The sequence below is a fragment of the Cajanus cajan genome, chromosome 2, assembly GCF_000230855.2.
Source record: "Cajanus cajan strain Asha chromosome 2, NIPB_CcT2T_4, whole genome shotgun sequence".
Taxonomy (NCBI): domain Eukaryota; kingdom Viridiplantae; phylum Streptophyta; class Magnoliopsida; order Fabales; family Fabaceae; genus Cajanus; species Cajanus cajan.
The window spans coordinates 258,866-278,424 of record NC_138518.1 but is presented as its reverse complement, the minus strand read 5'-3'; the positions used below and the strand labels follow the sequence as shown (position 1 = coordinate 278,424).

Below are 19,559 nucleotides of genomic sequence, written 5' to 3'. Positions count from 1 at the left end.
GAATTATTTTGACGTGAATTTTCATCATTCTTTAAATACTTTGTATGAATAGGTCAACTTATTTTTTTTTAATTTTTATTTTTTTAACTTGAATAAAGGAATTTAATTTACTTCATAGATAAAACTAAATTCTTAAGATTAGATTTTATAAAATTAAATATTAACCAATTTTTATAAATATTAATTTTATAAAATAATTTTTAAAAATTATTATTAGATACTATTTAATAATTTAAAAATAATTTTGAATATTTAATGCTTACAAAAATTATTGATATTTTTTTATGTTGACTTTAAAAGAGAAAAGATGAAGGTAGGAGAAAAAGAAAAAAAAAAAAAATTCACAAATGTTTGATTTTTAAATTTTTTATCCAAATAAAGTATTTTACACCAAAATATTTTAAATTCTTAAAAAATATTGAATTACTCCATTAAATTTTTTATCCAAATACACTCTTAAGTATCACTTGAACCGTTGAATAGCATCATAATCATTATCAAAAATAATTAAATCATCAACAAACAAAGTATGTTACATATGTTAGTAAATAGATAACTTGACAAATCAACATTATGCCTTGTTTTAACCTATAAAGTGATTTGCATAACATGAACACCTTGCATCATTGTTGAACACGAAACCTGGGACTTGGGAGACAACCTCAAATACATATCTTTTTTGGACCTCACCATACTAGAAAGCGTTTTGCTTGTCCTTCAATGCAAGAAAAATGATAGAAACACTTTTTTGAATATGTCCCTTCTTATTAGTTGAAATTTGTTAAAAATTAAGAAATTTTTTGAATCTCATGTCTTATTAATTTAATGAATTTCTATTGATTTTATAGTTATTAACTAATAAATTTTAATATAACTATTCCTATATATATATATATATATATTTTACTTTATTGCTTCTCCATTTTTACAAGATCATTTTTTAATTGTCTTTTATATTAATTATTTTTTTAAAATAATTATCCTTAATTAACATTTTTTAGGAAAGAATAAATGTTGAGAATTAATGAAATATATTTTTTTCAATTACTAAGATTTGATAAGCTGAACAAACGCAATTTTTTTATATTATAGCTGAGAAATAATTAAGTGAAAAGTGATATAAGATTAATTTACAAATGCTAAATATAATTGTTAAGTCAAAAGATGATCATTAGATCTCTCATTTTTCGTAAGTTTTAATGATACCAAATATTATGTCTTTTGGCAAGAAAACGTTTTCAAAAAGTCGTTGTTTCAGGCTATGTAAGACAAAGTAACGTCTGCGAGACGAAGCATACAACTATTCGTCATATTCTTAATGTCTATTATTTCTTGTGACTGACACATTTGAATTTTCAAATGAATGTTTTATACTTAACAGATCGAAAGGCATTGTCTTGGAACTCACATTCTATTAAAGGTGTATAAAGGCATGTAGAGCATCAAAACAAAGGACAAAGATCCCGAATCTCATGGAAAAGGCATAGGAAAAACATTGCATCCTCACTGCACACTGACTTTGCTTCCTGTTGTTCCCACTTTGCTGCTCTACTCTGATAAGTAGCTTGATGTATCAAAGATAAGAAGTACATTTTGGTGAAAAACATTAATTGAAGCATTTAATGCACCAAGAGATACTTTCTCTCTCTAGATCAAATGAAGGAGTAAGACGAAACAATTATGTGAATCAGACTCAAGAAGCTGCAACAATCATCTCTTTCGAAGCTACTGTATAAAAATATTTGAAACTCAAGAGATTGTGATGATATTTTAGAACACATACAATAAGAAAGAACTGCACACATAGAAAATATTTTTCAAAAAATCTCTTGCACTTAAACATTCATTGTAATCACGTATAAAGGAGACGACGACAACAACCTTGTAATACCTTTATAACCATTATTATAGGGTAGAGCCTAGAGAGACTTATTTGTAAAAAAATACTTGGAGTTGAACCTAAAGAGGCTTATCTATAAAAGAATACTTGGGGTTGAGCCTAGAGAGACTTATTTGTAGAAAGAATACTTGGGTAGTGACTTGAAGAGGCCAGTCAGAGAACACTTATGTTAAGCCAGAAGTGGCTTGATGAAAGAATACTTGTAACTTTGTTGAATTCAATCTGGTTAGATTGAGAACTAGACATAACCTTGGTAATTAGAGTGAACCAGTATAAAAACTTCTTGTGTTCATTAATTACTCTTGTCAACGCTTCGTTTGTCAAAGATACTACTTCACAAACTTGTAAACGTGCGAGTTTTTTATATACATTATTCAACTCCTCTTCTAGTGTCTATCTTTTCTTTACAATAATATAGGAAAACAATTTAAATTATTGACAAATTTAATGTCTCTAACTAAATTGATTAGTTTTATAAGGGGTTAAATTAATTTGAAAGAGTATTATATACCAAAAGGGAGACAATAACTACTAAAAGATTGTGTATAAGAGTGTTTCCCTAACATTTCTCCTATCAAGGGTACTACTACTACTAGAAAAATATGCATAATCACCATTTTTGCTTTTAAATCAAATCTTTTAGTGTAGCTCACACCATCTTTATAGTAATTGTTAGGATCACTAATCGAAAATCATTCCATTATGTCATCAAAGTGATATTATTTTAGACATTTGCTTGATTGACTAGTAAAAGTAGAGGGCACTAGTGCCCCCATGTTAGCTCCCAATAACACAATGACACGTGTAGTAAATTTACACGTTAACATAGTTATCCTACACAACTATTAGTTATTTATAATATTTATAATATATATTCACAAGGACATAATTATAATTATGTATGTGTTTTATTGTAGAAATTTTTTATTCAATTTTGTTAAAATGACAATGTCATATGGTTTTTTAAAAAGTTAAGATATTTCTGGAACAACAAAACGTCTCCCTCTCCAAAATCCTCGAAAACATTATTTCATTTTTGAAATCAAAAGTGGTACATGCACCCACCTATTTGCATATGGAATGCTTATTCAAATGATGCTTTGCTCATATTTGTGTGACTTTTTTGGGTATGTTACTCTGAATCAGTTCATCAATGGTGGTAAGGATTATATCCCATATTTAAATTTGCAATCAACGATATAACATTTGTTACATTGTAAATATTAAACTTAATATGAGTTGTGATAATTTTTTGTTTGTTATATAGGCATGATTTGGTGACAAATCAAAGAAAACTGTTGTAGTAGAGTTGTTTGTGCATACTGTGTAGTATAATACCTTGTGCACACATTGTTCATTGGTGTTTGTATTTGTTTGGTAATTTCATCTTGTGACATAAAAGTATTGAAGTAAAGTTAGTAGAATCATTTGATTTTTGTAAGATTTGATTACTTCACTTGAGATTTTGATAAAATGTAATTTTATTGGATGAATATAGCTACATTGTAGTTCATTTTCATTTGATATTTTGAATTATTTTAGTTGTTTTTTTTTTCAATAATGGTATGTTTTGTGTTGATGTTCTACGTTGTTGTTATTTTCTTTATTGGTTAGATGGGAACAAATTTGTATATTGATGGCTAAATAGAAATAGTTAAATATTTTTCTAAAACTATATTTTTCATGATATTCGTATGAAATATAAGCAAGATGGTTTTTAAAGTTGATGATGTTTTTCATAATATTTGTGTTTGATTTTTTGCCTACAATGCAAATGGAAAATTTTAATAATGAACCATGTATTAATCTATCTTATGAAAAAGATGTTAGTTTTAGTGAGACTAATACCTTTGAAGATAGTGAAAGTGAATATGATAAAGAGGAAGAAAATGTAGATTTTAATAGATTTAAATACAAAACTTTTGTTGATCTAACAACTGATGACATCTGGGAGATGGAGTTTTTTTAGTGAACATGATGCTTATAATTCTATTTTGCCTATGCAAAATGTCGTGGTTTTGTTGTTAAAAAAGATGAAATTGGTTGACACAAATTATAATATTATAATGCATCAATATTTATGTAACAAAGTAAGTTTGAGGGATAAGAAACACTTCATGGGAGATGATCGAGAAAAAGAGTATTGATCTCTCTCGAGTATTGACTGCAAAGCAACGTTGTGTGTGTGTTTCAATCAAATTAGTTGTAAATGGAAAGTCGTGTCATTTAAGGCAAGTCATAATCATATTATGGGTTGTCTAGTGCAAACAAAGCACAAGTGGATTCTTTGCATGCTCAACAAGAAAAATGTTTTCAATCATATTCAACAACACATGTGATGTAAAATTCAAGACAAAGATGTAATGACTACTTTAAGCTATTTTCAAGGCAAGGCAGATAATGATGGAATTTTTTTTCTTCAAGATACATGTTTTCCAACGATAGTAAACTGAATTACCTTTTTTGATGGACCATGGGCTAAGGACCCAATTACTAGAGTTATGGCCAGGCGTATACAGGAAGAGTTGGATAGCTTGAAGACCAATGGGCTTTCTAAGACCAATGGGCTTTCTAAGCCCAAGGTACTCTCCACTTGGACTACCCTATCATGAAGAGAAGGCCTAGTTTTAAATGTATATAAATTGTACATAGATTCTTTGTAAAGGCTTATTTTTGCCTTTATATTTGTGAGACACTTTATTTGCTTTTATTTCTCATTGTATATTGTTTCTAGGTAGGTTACTTGGAAACTTTGACTCCATTTAACCTAACCTAGAAGTACATTCTTTTTCTATTTTTCAGTAGTAGGATTGGGGGTGGCATTTAGCAATGCTTGAAGGTGTGATTAGTAATTAGGCTAGAATTGGGCCTAAGCAAAATTTTACATATTAGACTTGTTTTGCTCCTAATTTTTCAAGGATTTGATTTAGATAGGTCTCATCAACATTAGATGAACCTAACTAAACTAAATCACCATTTTTCAAAAACTGGATTTGAGAAAAACAAGCCAAATGGTCGCCTAGCCTAGCTTACCATTCTTGGCTGAGTTTCTCTTCATTCTCTTAAAGGTTGAGAAGCTTGTAGCACAAGCTTCTCCTTAGCTTGCTTCCCAAGCAAGCTAAGTGAGAAGCTAGCTCCACAAGCTTCTAATAACTCACTTGGACGGTTAAGTGACCTTAACATGGTTCCTAGTGAACCATGGTTAAGGTTAGCTTGCTCCTAAGCTACCTCTCCCTATATATTTGTAACTTTCACCAATTACCTCACTTTTTATGAATGAAATCATAAATTCTACACAGAATTCTCTCTTCTCAAAGTCACCTAAACCGTAGAGCTTTCTCCTCTAGGTTTTCTCTCAAAGGTTCTTCAGAACCTTTGAACAAGGTTCCTCAAGCTTGTTCATCTACTTGGAGTGGACGAACCTCCTAAGTGCTTCTCCACCATTGAAGGTTTCTTCAAGGTGTTTCAAGCTCAAATCCGAGTCTCCTCAAGAGTGAAAAGGTCTTGGACAGATTGAACTATGAAGAACAACAATCCTCTTCAAGTTATTTCTATCATTTTTTGGGTTGATGGTACAAGTAATTATGATTTCCAATGTTTTGGAGATGTTGTTTTCGATAGAACCTACAAGAAGAATAAGTAAAATAAGTCTTTAGTAATATTTTCAAAGAAAAATCATCATTCACACACTATGATATTTGTTTCTGCTCTTGTTTTAGATGAAACTATTGATACATACAAGTGGGTGTTAGAAGCATTTTTGGATGCAATATGCAAAAGGCAACCAAAGTCCATAATAACAAATGGTGATGATACAATGAGGGAGGCAATAAAGAAAACATTTCCAGATGCTTCACACAGACTTTGTGTTTGGTACTTGCAAAAGAAAGCTTGTGAAAATGTAAAGAATTTCAAATTCTTAGTGGATTTCAAAAGAGCAATGTACAAAAAATTTTCAGCTAGTGAATTTGAAATTTTTTGGCAGGAGTTGATTTTAAATCACGAGCTTGAATGAAATATTTAGGTTTCTCAAGTATACCAGAAAAGACACATGTGGGCTAATTTATATCTTTGTGATAAATTCTTTATAGGAATAAGGACAACTTCATTATGTGAAAGGATTAATTATTGTATCAAATCCTATATAAGGAGGAAAAGTACATTTGTTGAGTTGCATAGTTTTGAGCACTCTTTAAGGGATTTTTAATGTCTAGCGACGGATTTTTCGGTCGCTAAATTGCGACGAAAAAATTTCGGTCGCTATTTAAAATAGCGACCAGGGTTTTAGCGACGGATTTTTTCGGTCGCTATTTCGGTCGCTGAATGTAACAGCGACTGAATTTACCTAAATAGCGACCGATTTTGGTGGTCGCTAAAACTTGATTTTTTTGTAGTGTTAAGGGATTTTAGGTAAAATGAGTTGGTTTCATATTTTAATTCCTTTTAAGTTGAATTTGTGCTTATAACCTTTCTTCCAATAATTGAGCGATAAGTGGCAAAGTTATTCACCCGAAATATTTTTTAAATAAGTTGGATAAGAGATTATTGCTACTGGAGCTCTGAATGTGATTGAGAGGTGTGAGGTAAAAGAAATGATTTATTTTAAGGTGGACAAATTTTGTCAATGTCGAGTGAACATGATGTTGTATATGATAAACAAGAAACTAAATTTGTGTGTGATTGCACGATGTATAAGTCTTTTGGCATTCCATGCTCCCACATAATATATGTCATGCGACTTGATCATGTGGAGTCATTTCCAAAAAGTTTGATTTGTAAGAGATGGTTAAATGATGCTAAAAGTTATTATATGTCATCTTATAAGTCAAGGGATAAAGATAGTGATATGATAGTTATGATTTGTTTTGGGACATTAGCTACTTGTTGTAACAAAGTGTGCAATATTGATATATAAAATGTGATAATTTCAATGTTATAAAAAATGAGATTTTGAAGTTAAGAGAAAAGTTTCAATAGTAGTAACAATCATATGATAATGGTGAAAGAAATGATTTTTGTTATCTAAATGTTGTTAAGACAAAAAGGGTTTCACTAAGAAAAAAATTAGAAAAAAGTAAAAAAAATGTTTTAACTGCAAAAAAATTGGTCACCTAGTAACCACATGTCATGCCATTCTTCTCATGGAGCATGATTTAAGTGCAATTGAAGGTGGTTTTGCCTAAAAAAATAATGGTATTACACTTACAGCAGATAAAGTAAAGGTAATTTGTTGTAAATTAAGTTTGTATATAAATGGTTTTATTCAATTGTATTGAAGTTGTTATAAAAAATATTTCAAAGTAAACAACCAATGGGTGTCGAGGTAAGTAATGGACAAGACATGAGACAAACAAAAAAAAAAGTTATTGTAAGAATTGTAATATAATAATATATTAAAATTATTAATTAGTTGTTCTTTTAATATGTTCATGTATATGTGTATGATAGAAGCAAACAAAGCTTGGTGGTGGTCGACCAAAAATAAAGGTTAAGGATCATAAGTCTCATTGGCCTAAAGTTACAAAATGGAAGTTTGTAAGTTAATCTTTACATTACATTAAAGAAATAAGTGGTTTGTTTATAAGTTTCTTTGCTGACAATTTGTATTTTATATTAAATGGTTTTTGTTGGTGGATATTGAGTGATACTAGTAATTTGTCTTTCATTTTGGAACGAAAATATACTAGTGACTTTTTGCAATGAGATACATTAGACACCAAAAAAACTTATATAGTATCCTTCATCAAATTTATCAATACCATCTTCCTTGCTCAACTTTTCCTTTTCAATCATTGGTGTGCTAAATTCTTTGCACTCCGCCATTTGAAATTTCTTTAATATTTCATTTGCATATTTTTCTTGGCAAATAAAAACATAATTTTTACTTTGTTTGATCTCAATTCCAAGAAAATATCTCATAAGGCTAAGATTTGTCATCTCAAAGCCTGCATTTTTTGTTTGAACTCCTCAACCATAATTATCATCTCTAGTCACCAAATAGATCATCAATATAGAGGGAAACTATGAAAAGGTTATTTTTTGTATGTTTTACATAAGAAGTGGATCTATTTACAAAGCCTATTCTCAATAAATGATAATTTATCATGTTGTATCATACCCTTGGGACTTGTGTTAGGCCATAGAGGGCCTTTTTGACTCGATATAATTTATCTTGTTCACTTTACTCCACAAATCCCTTTGACTACTCCATATATATTTCTTCTTGTAAGAGTCCATTTAAAGAGGCTAATTTGACATCTAATTGGAATACTTTCAAGCTTTTTTAAGAAGCAATAGTTAACACAAATCTAATTGTTCTAATTCAAATACAAAAGCAAAAGTGTCAGAATAATCAACATAAAAAACTTATGCAAACCCTTTGACTATGAGTTGAGCTTGCCCTTGTATTTATTAATTGAGCAATCTACATTAAGTTTTGTTCTAAAGATTTTTCTATCTTTAGGCTTGTCATCTGGCTCCCATGTTTTTCTTTTATGAATCATTAACATCTCCTCTTCTATTGCATTTTTCCACTTTGGGTCTTTTAGTGCTTCATTATAGCTAGCAAGTTTGCATATTGCTACATTACATATTTGATAAATGTTTAATAATAGCCTTATGACTCTAATTGAAGGCTCATTTTCAAACTCATTTTAACACAACCTTGTAATTTGTTTCCCAAGTTGATCATTTTTAATATTGTTGAGAGGTCTAATTGTTATTTGTGTATTTTTCCAGTCCCATTGCAAATCTTCATTGAAATGCACATCTCTAGTGACTATCATTTTTTTAGTCTAAAGATGATACACTTTGTAGGCTTTTGAGACTAAACAATAGCCACAGAAATACTTAGAACTGTCTTCTTGTCAAGTTTGTCATACTTACCCATGGAACATGGGCAAAACAAACACAACCAAACACTTTAAGAAAGGTTAGAGAAGGTTTATACCCATACCAAGCCTCAAAATGAGTTTTATCTTTCAAGGCCTTAGTTGGAAGATGACTTTGAAGGAAGATGGATGTGTTGGCTACTTCTGCCCAAAATTGGTTAGGCAAATCCTTCTCATCCAACATACAACAAGCCATCTCTATTACTGATCCTTTTCTTCTTTCACTAACTTTATTTTTCTCTAGAGTGTGTAAATTTGTGAGTTACTGTTCAATGCCCGCTTCTTCACAAAATAAACTAAATTGTGTTGAGATATACACCTTCCCATTATCAGATCTTAGAGATTGAATCTTGCAGCCACTTTGAGTTTCCACCATGTTTTTGAACCTTTTAAATACTCCAACTACCTCATGCTTAAATTTCAAGAAAAAAATCCAACACATTCTTGAAAAATCATCTATGAAAAGAACAAAGTGATGGAATAACACTAAGGCCAAGAAGTCCAAGAGGTGATATATTGAAGGAAGCAAAAGGAATGGGTTAGTGTTGAAAAATCATAGGGCGAGTGAGGCCACTTTTGAATCTTAGCTCCTAAGTTTTTATTAGCATAGCATTTATTTTTATTCCTATTTTTCCTTGTCTTTGATTTTCCATTTTTACCCTTGTATTTTGGGGTATCTTAGACCTAGGATCTATTTTACTTGTATTTCCAATTTTACCCTTGTATTTTGGGGTATTTTAATCATAGGATTTATTTTCTTTTGTATTTCCCATTTTACCCTTGTATTATGGGGTGCTTTAGATCATAGGTTTTTATTTTTGGGCTAAGGTATTTGATTAGGGTGGGAACAAAACCTAGACATATTTTTTGTGGCTCTTGGACCTATTTTTGGTGTTAGAAAGGCTTAGGCCCAAGTGGAGGGCAAAGGTTGCATGGTCTTATCATGCACCTAGATGTAGCCTAACTAATCCCAAAGATTCCATCCTTGGCCACCAAGTTGCATCTAGGGTTCATTTGCATTTCATTTGGTGTGCATTTGGCTTGTGAATTTCGTCCATGCACTCTCCAAATGCAACCCTAGATGCCTCACACTCCTATAAATACCCTAGGCTATGCATCATGTAAATACTTTGGAATATATGAATTTGAGTGAGCATTTTTGCCTCAAATCCTCTCCTTAGTCACTAGGTCAATTCGGCCTACCTCTCTTATCTCCTCCTTAGAGTGAGTTTAGGGATACCTTGAATGGCCTTCACCTCCACTTAGTGAAGAGAGCCAACTAGAACACCCAAAACACCATTCTCCCAACCTTTCTCCTATTCGCCCAAGACTCCACCTTTCACGCCCACCATCACTTAGCCTCACCCTTGAAGGAACGTCCACCCTCTAAGGTCACCATCTTGGCCTTGGAAAGGAGCTCCTCTTCACCATTGAACGTTTGATCATCCCCTTGGTGGAAGGAGTCCATCACAAAGTATAGAGTAACTTGTATCAATGGTGTTCTTTGAAGGTCTTACTACATTAGTATGAATTAGTTGCAATTTTTAAACGCTTTCCAAGTTGATTTAGGAAATGACATTCTATTTATTTTACCAAACTAACAAGGAGTACAATTTGGAAAATTATCAATGGTGTTCTTTCTTTTCCATGTTCAACATTCTTTAAATATGGCAATGACTAAGCCTCTTGTGCCAAAGTTCTATGAGATTAACTTGAGTGAAATACATGACCTGCTCCTCCTTAATTGGATCAAATGAGAAACTTTTACCTTTCATTTTAACCCTTAGAATCTCTTGACTAGTGGTGTCAAAGATAAAACAATGTTGATTTTCAAAAGATACTTTAAATCCTTTTTCAATCAATTGGCCCACACTCAATAAATTTTGATCAATATCAAGTACGCAAAGAACATTTGAGATTGTTTTTGTACTTAAACTTGTTGAAATTTCAATGGCTCTTTTTCCTTTTGCAAAAATATAACCACCATTCTTAATTTTGACTTTTGAGACTTTAGTAGATCCTTGAAAAGAGTTTTGTCGTATGTCATGTGGTTAGTACAACCACTACCAATCAACTAACATTCAGAGTTATTCATAACTAAAGAACACATTGCTACAAAAGTCTACTCTTCTTCGACTTCCTCAACACCATGGGCATTGAGTTCCTGTTGTTGAAATTGTCCTTTGTAAATCATAGCTTCATGTCCAAGCTGATTGCATTTTGCTACACTTTGCATCCATTCATCTCCAACATTTGAATGGTGGGTGACCTATTTTTCAACAATATTTATGAAGCGGGTAATTTTTCCTTTTACCCTTACCCTTACTTTGGTTTTTTGTGGTACTTCCAGCTTCACTATGTTTGGTTGGTAAAGCTCCTTCAACTACATATTCTTGCCTCACAAGCTTGCGTTGCTCATAAGCTTGAAAGGCATGTAGTACTTCTGTCAATGTGATCTTGGACAAATCTTTTGTGTTCTCTAAGGCGGTTATTGATGTTTCATATCTCTCAGGCATTATAACCAAAAAAAATTTCAAAAATTCTGGAATTAGCAAATGTAGTGCCCAACAATTCAACCTTGTTAGCAATGCTTAGCAATCTATCAAGGTAACCCCTTAATTAATCACTTGGATTCTTTCATTTTTTGAAGCTCGAATTCCCACATTAAATGTAGAACTTGCATGCCTTTAATATGCTCACCCTTAGTATACTCTTCCTTCTAATAGTCTCATATTGCCTTTGCTGTTTTGAGGGTCATAATTATAGTAAAGATGGTTTGCGAAACACTGACAAATAAACATGATTTTGCCTTTGCTTTCTTTATTCACTTTGTGATATCTAATTTTGGCAAGAGTAGGATTATTAGGAAGTGGAGGCACTTGATAATCCTCTTCCCTAGCATCCCATAGATCCAAAACCTCTAATTAAGACTCCAATTTTATCGCCCAAAAAGTTCATAGCTCTATCCATCAAATGGGAGGAGCAACATGTTAAAAACTTGTTTTAACTTCGAATTTTCTTTTACAAGTCCTGTAAGAAGATAACTCTTGATATCAATTTGTAGGTTTATGGTAGAAAAAAATAACAAAGAAGTTATAATATGTAGAAGAATTTGAATGAAAAGTAGTGAATTATTTTATTCATCAACAATAATACATTTATAATATTTCAAATGGAACAGAAAAATTAATGTTACCAAGATTTTAGCAATCTTTGATAAGTGACTACTTGATGCTTATAAGTATAGGAACCACTTATTGATCAAGTCAAAATTAAAATCCGAATTATTAAAAGTTAAAAACAAAAAAGTCCCGTAATGTATGCCAAGAGAAAATAATTATTAACACTTCCCATCTCTATATACTTTCATGTTAGAAATCTCTTAAAAACAAAGTCCTGCATCCACATCCACCCATCTTGTGTAACATACTGGTCATTAATAAATTTGAAAAATACAATTTGGTTCATCTATAAGTTTTGACATAAAGATCAAATTATAATTCAAGTTAAGAATATACAAAACATTCTCAAGCCTTAAATATTCATCTAGATTCTAAATTTTGTTTAGTTGCAACAATACCCATACACTCCACCCTACCCCATCCATTTATTTACTATTTTATATGGTCTACTTTGTTGCGATTGGTACTCACTCCATTTCATTAACTCAACCTAGAGTATCGATCGTGCGCATTATTCTTTTCCATTTGTTTCTGATAGGTCAAAAGAAGAGTGACTTTACACTTTCGGTAGGCAACAAACACTAACAAATTAGGTTAATTATTATGCCTTGGGATTGGGATTGGATCGATAATCATTAATGAATATATTATGCTTGCGGAAATTAAGTACTAAATCTTATATTATATTGATTGATGATTGCTTGCTTCAACTTGATCGTAGCGCCGCTCTAATACGTCTTAAAAACAATATCTAATCTCTTTTGGAGTAGAATAATCCCCTTATCGGGCCATGCACAATAACTAATATTTGTGGTATAACAAACTTAATTAACAGAGCGGGAAAATAAAACATAAAACATGAATCAAACGAATTAATGCTAGCTTCAGATATAATTATATCCATACATGATCCCATAGTTTAGTTGAGGAAATTCCAAGTATAGTTATTAAATGTAGTCTTACTCGTGTACGTAAGCGTTCACACAAGTAAATAGTTATACAACATTTTGTATCTTCTCCTGAGTATTTCCTTTTAAACGCAGTTATGCAATTAGTAGTGAATACAGCTAGCTAGCTCGACTTGAAAGTAGGACGCTAAAGCCATGCATAGCATTCAAAGTTGGAAATCTTTAAATATTTGAGAGATTTTGCGCTCAACAAAATTTTGAAATTCTTAAGTAGGTTGTTCATATTTCAGATCCATCAATTAATATTGACCTAAATTTTCTGAAACTGTTTTAGATGGTATTTTTCGTATAAATTCTTTTTTTATCATGATGGATATACTTTTAGGATTTATTTTATAGATCCAAAGAAAGTACTATCAAAATATTATTGATAGCAAAAAAATTGTTTACTAGTGCATTTTTGTTTTCAGTTTTGTCCACCATTAATGAATCCTTCTTTTATATCTGTGTATATTATTTTACACCTATTAGCTAAATTAACAGAAAGTTTAGTAATTACTGTTTAATTTAATGAATTAACTTATTAATTAATTGAATTTCAGCTTTTAACTGGACTTTTTTTTTTTTTAACTAACTTATCTATCAGTTGTGCAAAACACGTCACAACAGACTAACCCACAATTAATGTAATACTTCTTTTTTTTTTTTTAACTTTTTTAAATTTTACGGGCCAATTATTCAATTTGCTTTTAAATATAATCTTAGTGTGTTTCTGAAAAAAATATCAAAAGTAAAAAAATCTTAACATGCACTTAGTATTAAGATATTGAACAGTTCAAATCACACGGTGCGTGGTTATATATAATCATATAATAAAAGGCATTATTGGAGCAACATGTTAGTGAAATGTGGGAAAAGTAAACCATAATCATTGCACACAACTGAAAGACAATATAAAATAAAGATTAAAATTAAAAAATTAATAAAATACGGCACAGCCAGACCCAAGACTAATGCAGCGCTACATTTGCTATCTTTAACGAGCATATATGTCCCCATTAATTAATAATTACAGTTTATAATATAATTGTCAAGAAACTGCTTTTGCACCTTAGTTCTCTCAAATTATATATATATATATATATATATATATATATATATATATATATATATATATATATATATATATATATATATATATAAACACCATTCATCAATATCTCACTCGATCGATTATTGTTCATTAGTCATTACTCTCTCCCTTAGCTTTCTAGAAGATGGGTGCACTTGATTACCTCTCCAACTTTTGCACTGTAACCAGCACTAGGACCAAGCACAAACCAATGCAGGTACCAAGTAGATGTAGAGCCAATTAATTATAAACCTTCTTCCTTCTTTCCTTTATTCCTCTTTATTTTCTTTGTTGGGATCCATAAATGATATGATTATAAAATATAAGGAGAGAAGAATTCTCTCGTTACAAATCGATTTTTGTCTAGTTAGATCACACCTTCTAGAATAATATTAGAATTTATCTTATCAGATTACTAATATATGTCTAATCCTATAAAATTTATGTTTGAGATTGTTTCAGTCATTAATATGAAAGTGTAACAATGTGTTACATTATCATCCCACTTACAAGCCTTATTTCCTCTGATTTGTTCTTCCTTCTTTCCTTCACGTATTTTTTTTTCTGCACCTTGTTCCCAGTCTGATTTTACTGTCTGATTCCTCTAGCTTATTAACTAGATATACATTGAATTATATGCGTTGGCCTTAATTTCAGACAGTTGAGATAAAAGTGAGAATGGACTGCGACGGTTGCGAAAGAAGAGTGAGAAATGCAGTGAGTTCATTAAAAGGTTAATTCCCTAGATTAATAAAAGAGTTATGTAAGTGTATTGTGTAAAGAAGTGCATGTGAGAATATTATATGCATGCATGCAGGAGTGAAGTGTGTGGAGGTGAACCGAAAGCAGAGCAGGGTGATGGTAAGTGGTTATGTGGATCCAAACAAGGTGTTAAAGAGGGTGAGGAGCACGGGGAAAGTGAGAGCTCAGTTTTGGCCATATGTTGAACAGCATCTGGTGTACTACCCATATGCCCCCGGAGCCTATGATCGAAGAGCACCCTCCGGTTATGTTAGAAACGTCGTGCAAGCTTTTCCTGCTTCATCCAATGCTCCTGCAGAAGACAACATTCTCTCCTTTTTCAGTGACGACAACGTAAATGCATGTTCCATCATGTAATTAATCATGCAATATACTCTTCTCTTGTCGATCATTCGACATGGTTTTCAAACAAACGCTCAAAGTGCAATAATATATATATATGCATGCATGGTTAATTATTAATGTACTTACCTATGTTAAGAATGAAAACGGTGTTTACAAAGTTTATTTAGAAAATGACGTACATGTATGTGAATATTTTTAATTTTTTCTATACTTTATATTTATTTGGCTTTAATATATTTTTGCCTCTAAAATATATATGTTTTTAGCTTTTAGTCCTTCAAAAATTTTAATTTAACTTTTGGTCTAGATTTTTTTTTTTTTGTAATTTCTATATAACTTTTTTCATTGGTTAATTTGGATAACATGTTAAACATCAAACATATGTATATTATTTTAAGTGAAATGTTTGACACGTCATTCAAAACAATGAATAAAGAAATTATCACAAAAAATAAAATCAAAACAAAAATTACAAAGATCAAAAGTTGAACACAATTTTTTTAGGAACTAAAAGAAATGAAAAATTATATATATTTAAAGATTAAAAAGATATTTGAGATTTTTTTATATTTTATTTTCCTACCATGTTACCTTTCATATTTATAATTCTTTCTTATCTTCATTTGTTCCTATTAGGTGTATACACCTAAAAAAAATACAAATAATTAATCGTTATTATTTTCTTTTGAAAAATTAATGATCTTTTGACGCCTTTATGAACTAGTTTGAGGTGTTGGATATTTTCTCTAATCGAGCCCAGAAATTCTCCCACAATAGTTCTTTTTCTTGTCACAAATAAGATTGGTGGCATATATGGTTATTGGTTAGTGTACATGTAACACATTTCAACGATCAAATTAGAAGAAAAAAAATTCTATCAAAATGATGATATTCATCATAAAAACATACTTGATGCGTGAAGGTGTCCAATTTATAGGGATGTTTTGATGCATTCATTTAGTCATAATTAAATTTTCCATTAATTCCTTGTCCATGCATTAATAATAAGTGTCCAATTTGTGGGGATATAGTAATGCTTCTCCATTTAGTCATAAATTATTCATGCTTTCCTTACGCATTAATAATACATTTAAACATTCGACATAACTTAGTGTTAATATCATTCTTTAAAAAATTGTTTTATCTTATAATATATATAATAAATTATTCTACTAAATTTTAATATATTATCGAAGTAATGGTCTAATTTTAATTAGAAAATCATATTAGTATTATCTATGTATCGTATTATTTAGACATAAATACTATGATATTATTAGGAGGTTGGCGGATCAGTATTCCCGAACTTGGGAGGTGGAGTTTGTTTGTATCCATCGCAAAATTAATTGTGTGACTCATTCTCTAGCAAGGTGGGGTGTGCAACATTTGAACTCTATTATTTCATGGAGGAGTCCTCCAAATTTTATTTTATTTGCTTTAGGGGTTGATTCTATGTCATCCCGGTTCTAGTGCATTTTTTGCCTTTTATCTTTCATAATAATAAAAAAAAAATTACATTTTTTATTCTTTTGTTATATGGATAGTTAATAGCGATAACAAGGTTATAACATACAGGACTTTTAACTAATCTAACTAACGCAAAAATAATTTTTTTATGTCAAAAAAATCAGAAAAGGACTTTTAACTAATCTATACAGGTTTATTTGTATCAAAATTTAACTTTTCTTTTTTAAAACACTATATTATCTATGGGACATTATAATATAATGTGTGTATATATCATGTAAAAGATTGTAAAATATTAGTGTGCAACTGCCCCATATCCTATACCGTGGAGGATATTTTACCATGGATTATAGTCTTCCAATAATTGAATTTTAATTATTCTCTTTTTCATTTGTTTGTTTACAATAAAATTGTTCTCTTTTCGTTTGTTTGTTATTAATTAATCAAAAGAAAATTTATTTTTTCATATACGTGTGCAAAATAATTGATCTAAGATTAAGAACCCAATTCCCGTGACCAAAAAAACAATTATTAATCACACGGCCCCGCCTGCATCTAAACAAAATTCCCACGCTATATAAGTTGAAAAAACATATATCCTTAAAATCAGGCTTTATTGCAATTGGAATGACGATGAAGCCAACAACACACATCCCTAAAATTTAGCTTTTACTGCTAATAATAATATAAACAAGAGGGCCAGTATTTGAATGAGATATTATATATATTATAAGACCCCACCTTTTACACAAAAAAAAAAACAAAAATTAACAAAAGTTAACTATATATTCTATTGTTAATTGATGTATATATATATATATATATATATATATATATATATATATATATATATGTAAGTTTTGACAATTTGATATGTGTATGTGTTGCATAATAATTAATAAAGAGGGAGTGCATGTTTAAAATGAGGAAAAGAAGCTGAAGCATTTTATGCTATGAAAAGTAGAGTTTTCCATTACATGCATGTATGCTTTATTAGTTATCTGTTGTCTGAATTGAGTTACGAGATGTATCTGAAAAAGTAATTTAGATTTAAATACAAAATTGAGTTTATGATGAATAAGTTTTATTTAAAAGCATAAAATGAGGAAATTAAGTTCAATACAGCAGCAGACATGCTAGGAAGAAAGAAGTTGAGGTATAGAATTGAGTTTCAGTCGTCAATGACAATCATTCCGGCATTCTCCCATGCAGCAAAAACCTCGCTCTGGCTTTTGTATTGATTACCTTGGGGGTCGTAGTAGTACTGCATAAGAATGTATTATTAGTACGTAGGAGAATTAATTGAAGAAGAATTAATTAATGTATATAGTATATACAAACAAACCCTATAAACCCTTCCGGACTCCATGTGCCGTTCTTCTGCTACCCAAGCGGGGAGCAGCCATCCATAGCCAGGTGATGTGTTGTCGTGAAGTGTGCACAACGTCGATTCACTGTGAGAACGGTGCCGTTTTAATTTCGATACTGTCGCCATTGTCATCTCCGAAAACACTTTCTTCTTCCTCTCATTCCCCTCTCCATTGCTTTCCCTTTTCTCCCCGCCCTCACTCTCCATCCTTATTTCATTTCTCTTTCTCTCTCCACAACTTATATTCTCAATTTTCATACTTTTTCAAATATTACTATAACCAATTTACAATCGGTGCATTCATCTATACATTTTCGGATTACATTTTTATCATATTTCTTTTTACAATTTCATTTTTTCTATAAATATAACCATATATAACCTTTTTTGTCTTCTTTCTTAAATATCATTCTTTTTAATTGGGTAATTATTAGTATTAGGAAATATTTCTTGACGTTAGGAAATATTTCAAATAAACTTAACCTAGCGTCGAGCATGAGAGTCTGAAGGCCATTGGTGAGCGTGAGCCCCATATTTTACGTTTCAACTTGGTCATAGTTGCGCACTTACAGATCACCGTTAAGAACATAAAGATTAGCCAAACCTTGCCATTAAAAGATTAAGGTCATTAATTAGCATTATAAGAATTTTAGTTAAAATAGGTAAATTAATAAAAAAAATGATTGGGTAAGAAAATGGTTATTAGAATTTATTTACATAAAAAAAAAAAATTTACAGGAATTTACGTAAAATGATAAGGTGACTCAATACTAGAATAATTGAAGTTTTAAGTATAAATTAAATTAAAATTTTAAATAATATGGAATATATATTTTAAAAATAATTTAATAAAAATAATAAATATATATATATATATATATAATTTTTTAAAATAATATTTTTCAATTAATACATATAACAATATACTTAATTAAGTATAAAGTTTTTAACATGAATATTAATTTTTTTATAAAAAAAAATATGCCTACATATATTAATATATTTATGATCCCAGACTTACGTCTAAAATTGATTTTGAAAAAAATGTAATTGTCTTATTAATTAATAAAAAATATATTTTTTATGAAAATTAATAAAGTTTAAGTATGAATAAATATTGATTAATTTTATCAATTTATTTAAATTTTCACGTCGAGAAGAATTTTAATTTGTGTGGTATATAGATGATTTGAAATTGAAAAATGAGATGGAGATTAATCAAAGAAACTGAACTTTGTACTTATGGATGCACAACTTTATAAAATAGGTAAATTTTATATTATTATCATTCAAATTTTATTAATGATAATGTTAAATAAGTTTTTTTTTTAATTTTTTTTGTGAGGAATAAGTTTTTATTTAATTTAATGTGTATTTTAATAAATAGTGTTTTTTTTATATATAAAATCACAAATTAAACTACTTATTTAATATCCTAAAAATTCAATTGCCATTGGTTCATAAAAAATTACAATATCAGAATGTTATTCTATAAGTTATTGTGATAAGAGCTATTTTTTTATATCTTTCAGTATTTTGAGGACTTGATATCAAATAATTGTGTGGGGTTGAATGCTATACATGGCTCATCGAATCCAAAATAT

General features: G+C 30.1%; 1 protein-coding gene across 1 annotated transcript; it reads left to right on the top strand.

Annotated features, from left to right (window-relative positions):
- Positions 1–14,091: 14,091 nt before the first annotated feature.
- LOC109818545 (heavy metal-associated isoprenylated plant protein 21) lies at positions 14,092–15,290 on the top strand. Its single transcript, XM_020384040.3, has 3 exons — positions 14,092–14,229; positions 14,670–14,745; positions 14,830–15,290. Exons 1-3 carry the CDS (start codon positions 14,158–14,160, stop codon positions 15,129–15,131), a joined length of 450 nt encoding a protein of 149 aa, XP_020239629.1. The 5' UTR covers positions 14,092–14,157; the 3' UTR covers positions 15,132–15,290.
- Positions 15,291–19,559: the final 4,269 nt, after the last annotated feature.

What these genes read in the sequence shown, in the direction of transcription:
- LOC109818545 (XM_020384040.3), top strand. Translation starts at nt 14,158, where the DNA reads ATGGGTGCACTTGATTACCTCTCCAACTTTTGCACTGTAACCAGCACT. An exon ending in CCAAGCACAAACCAATGCAG is followed by an intron (nt 14,230 to 14,669) that starts GTACCAAGTAGA and finishes CCTTAATTTCAG; the next exon opens with ACAGTTGAGATAAAAGTGAG. An exon ending in TGCAGTGAGTTCATTAAAAG is followed by an intron (nt 14,746 to 14,829) that starts GTTAATTCCCTA and finishes GCATGCATGCAG; the next exon opens with GAGTGAAGTGTGTGGAGGTG.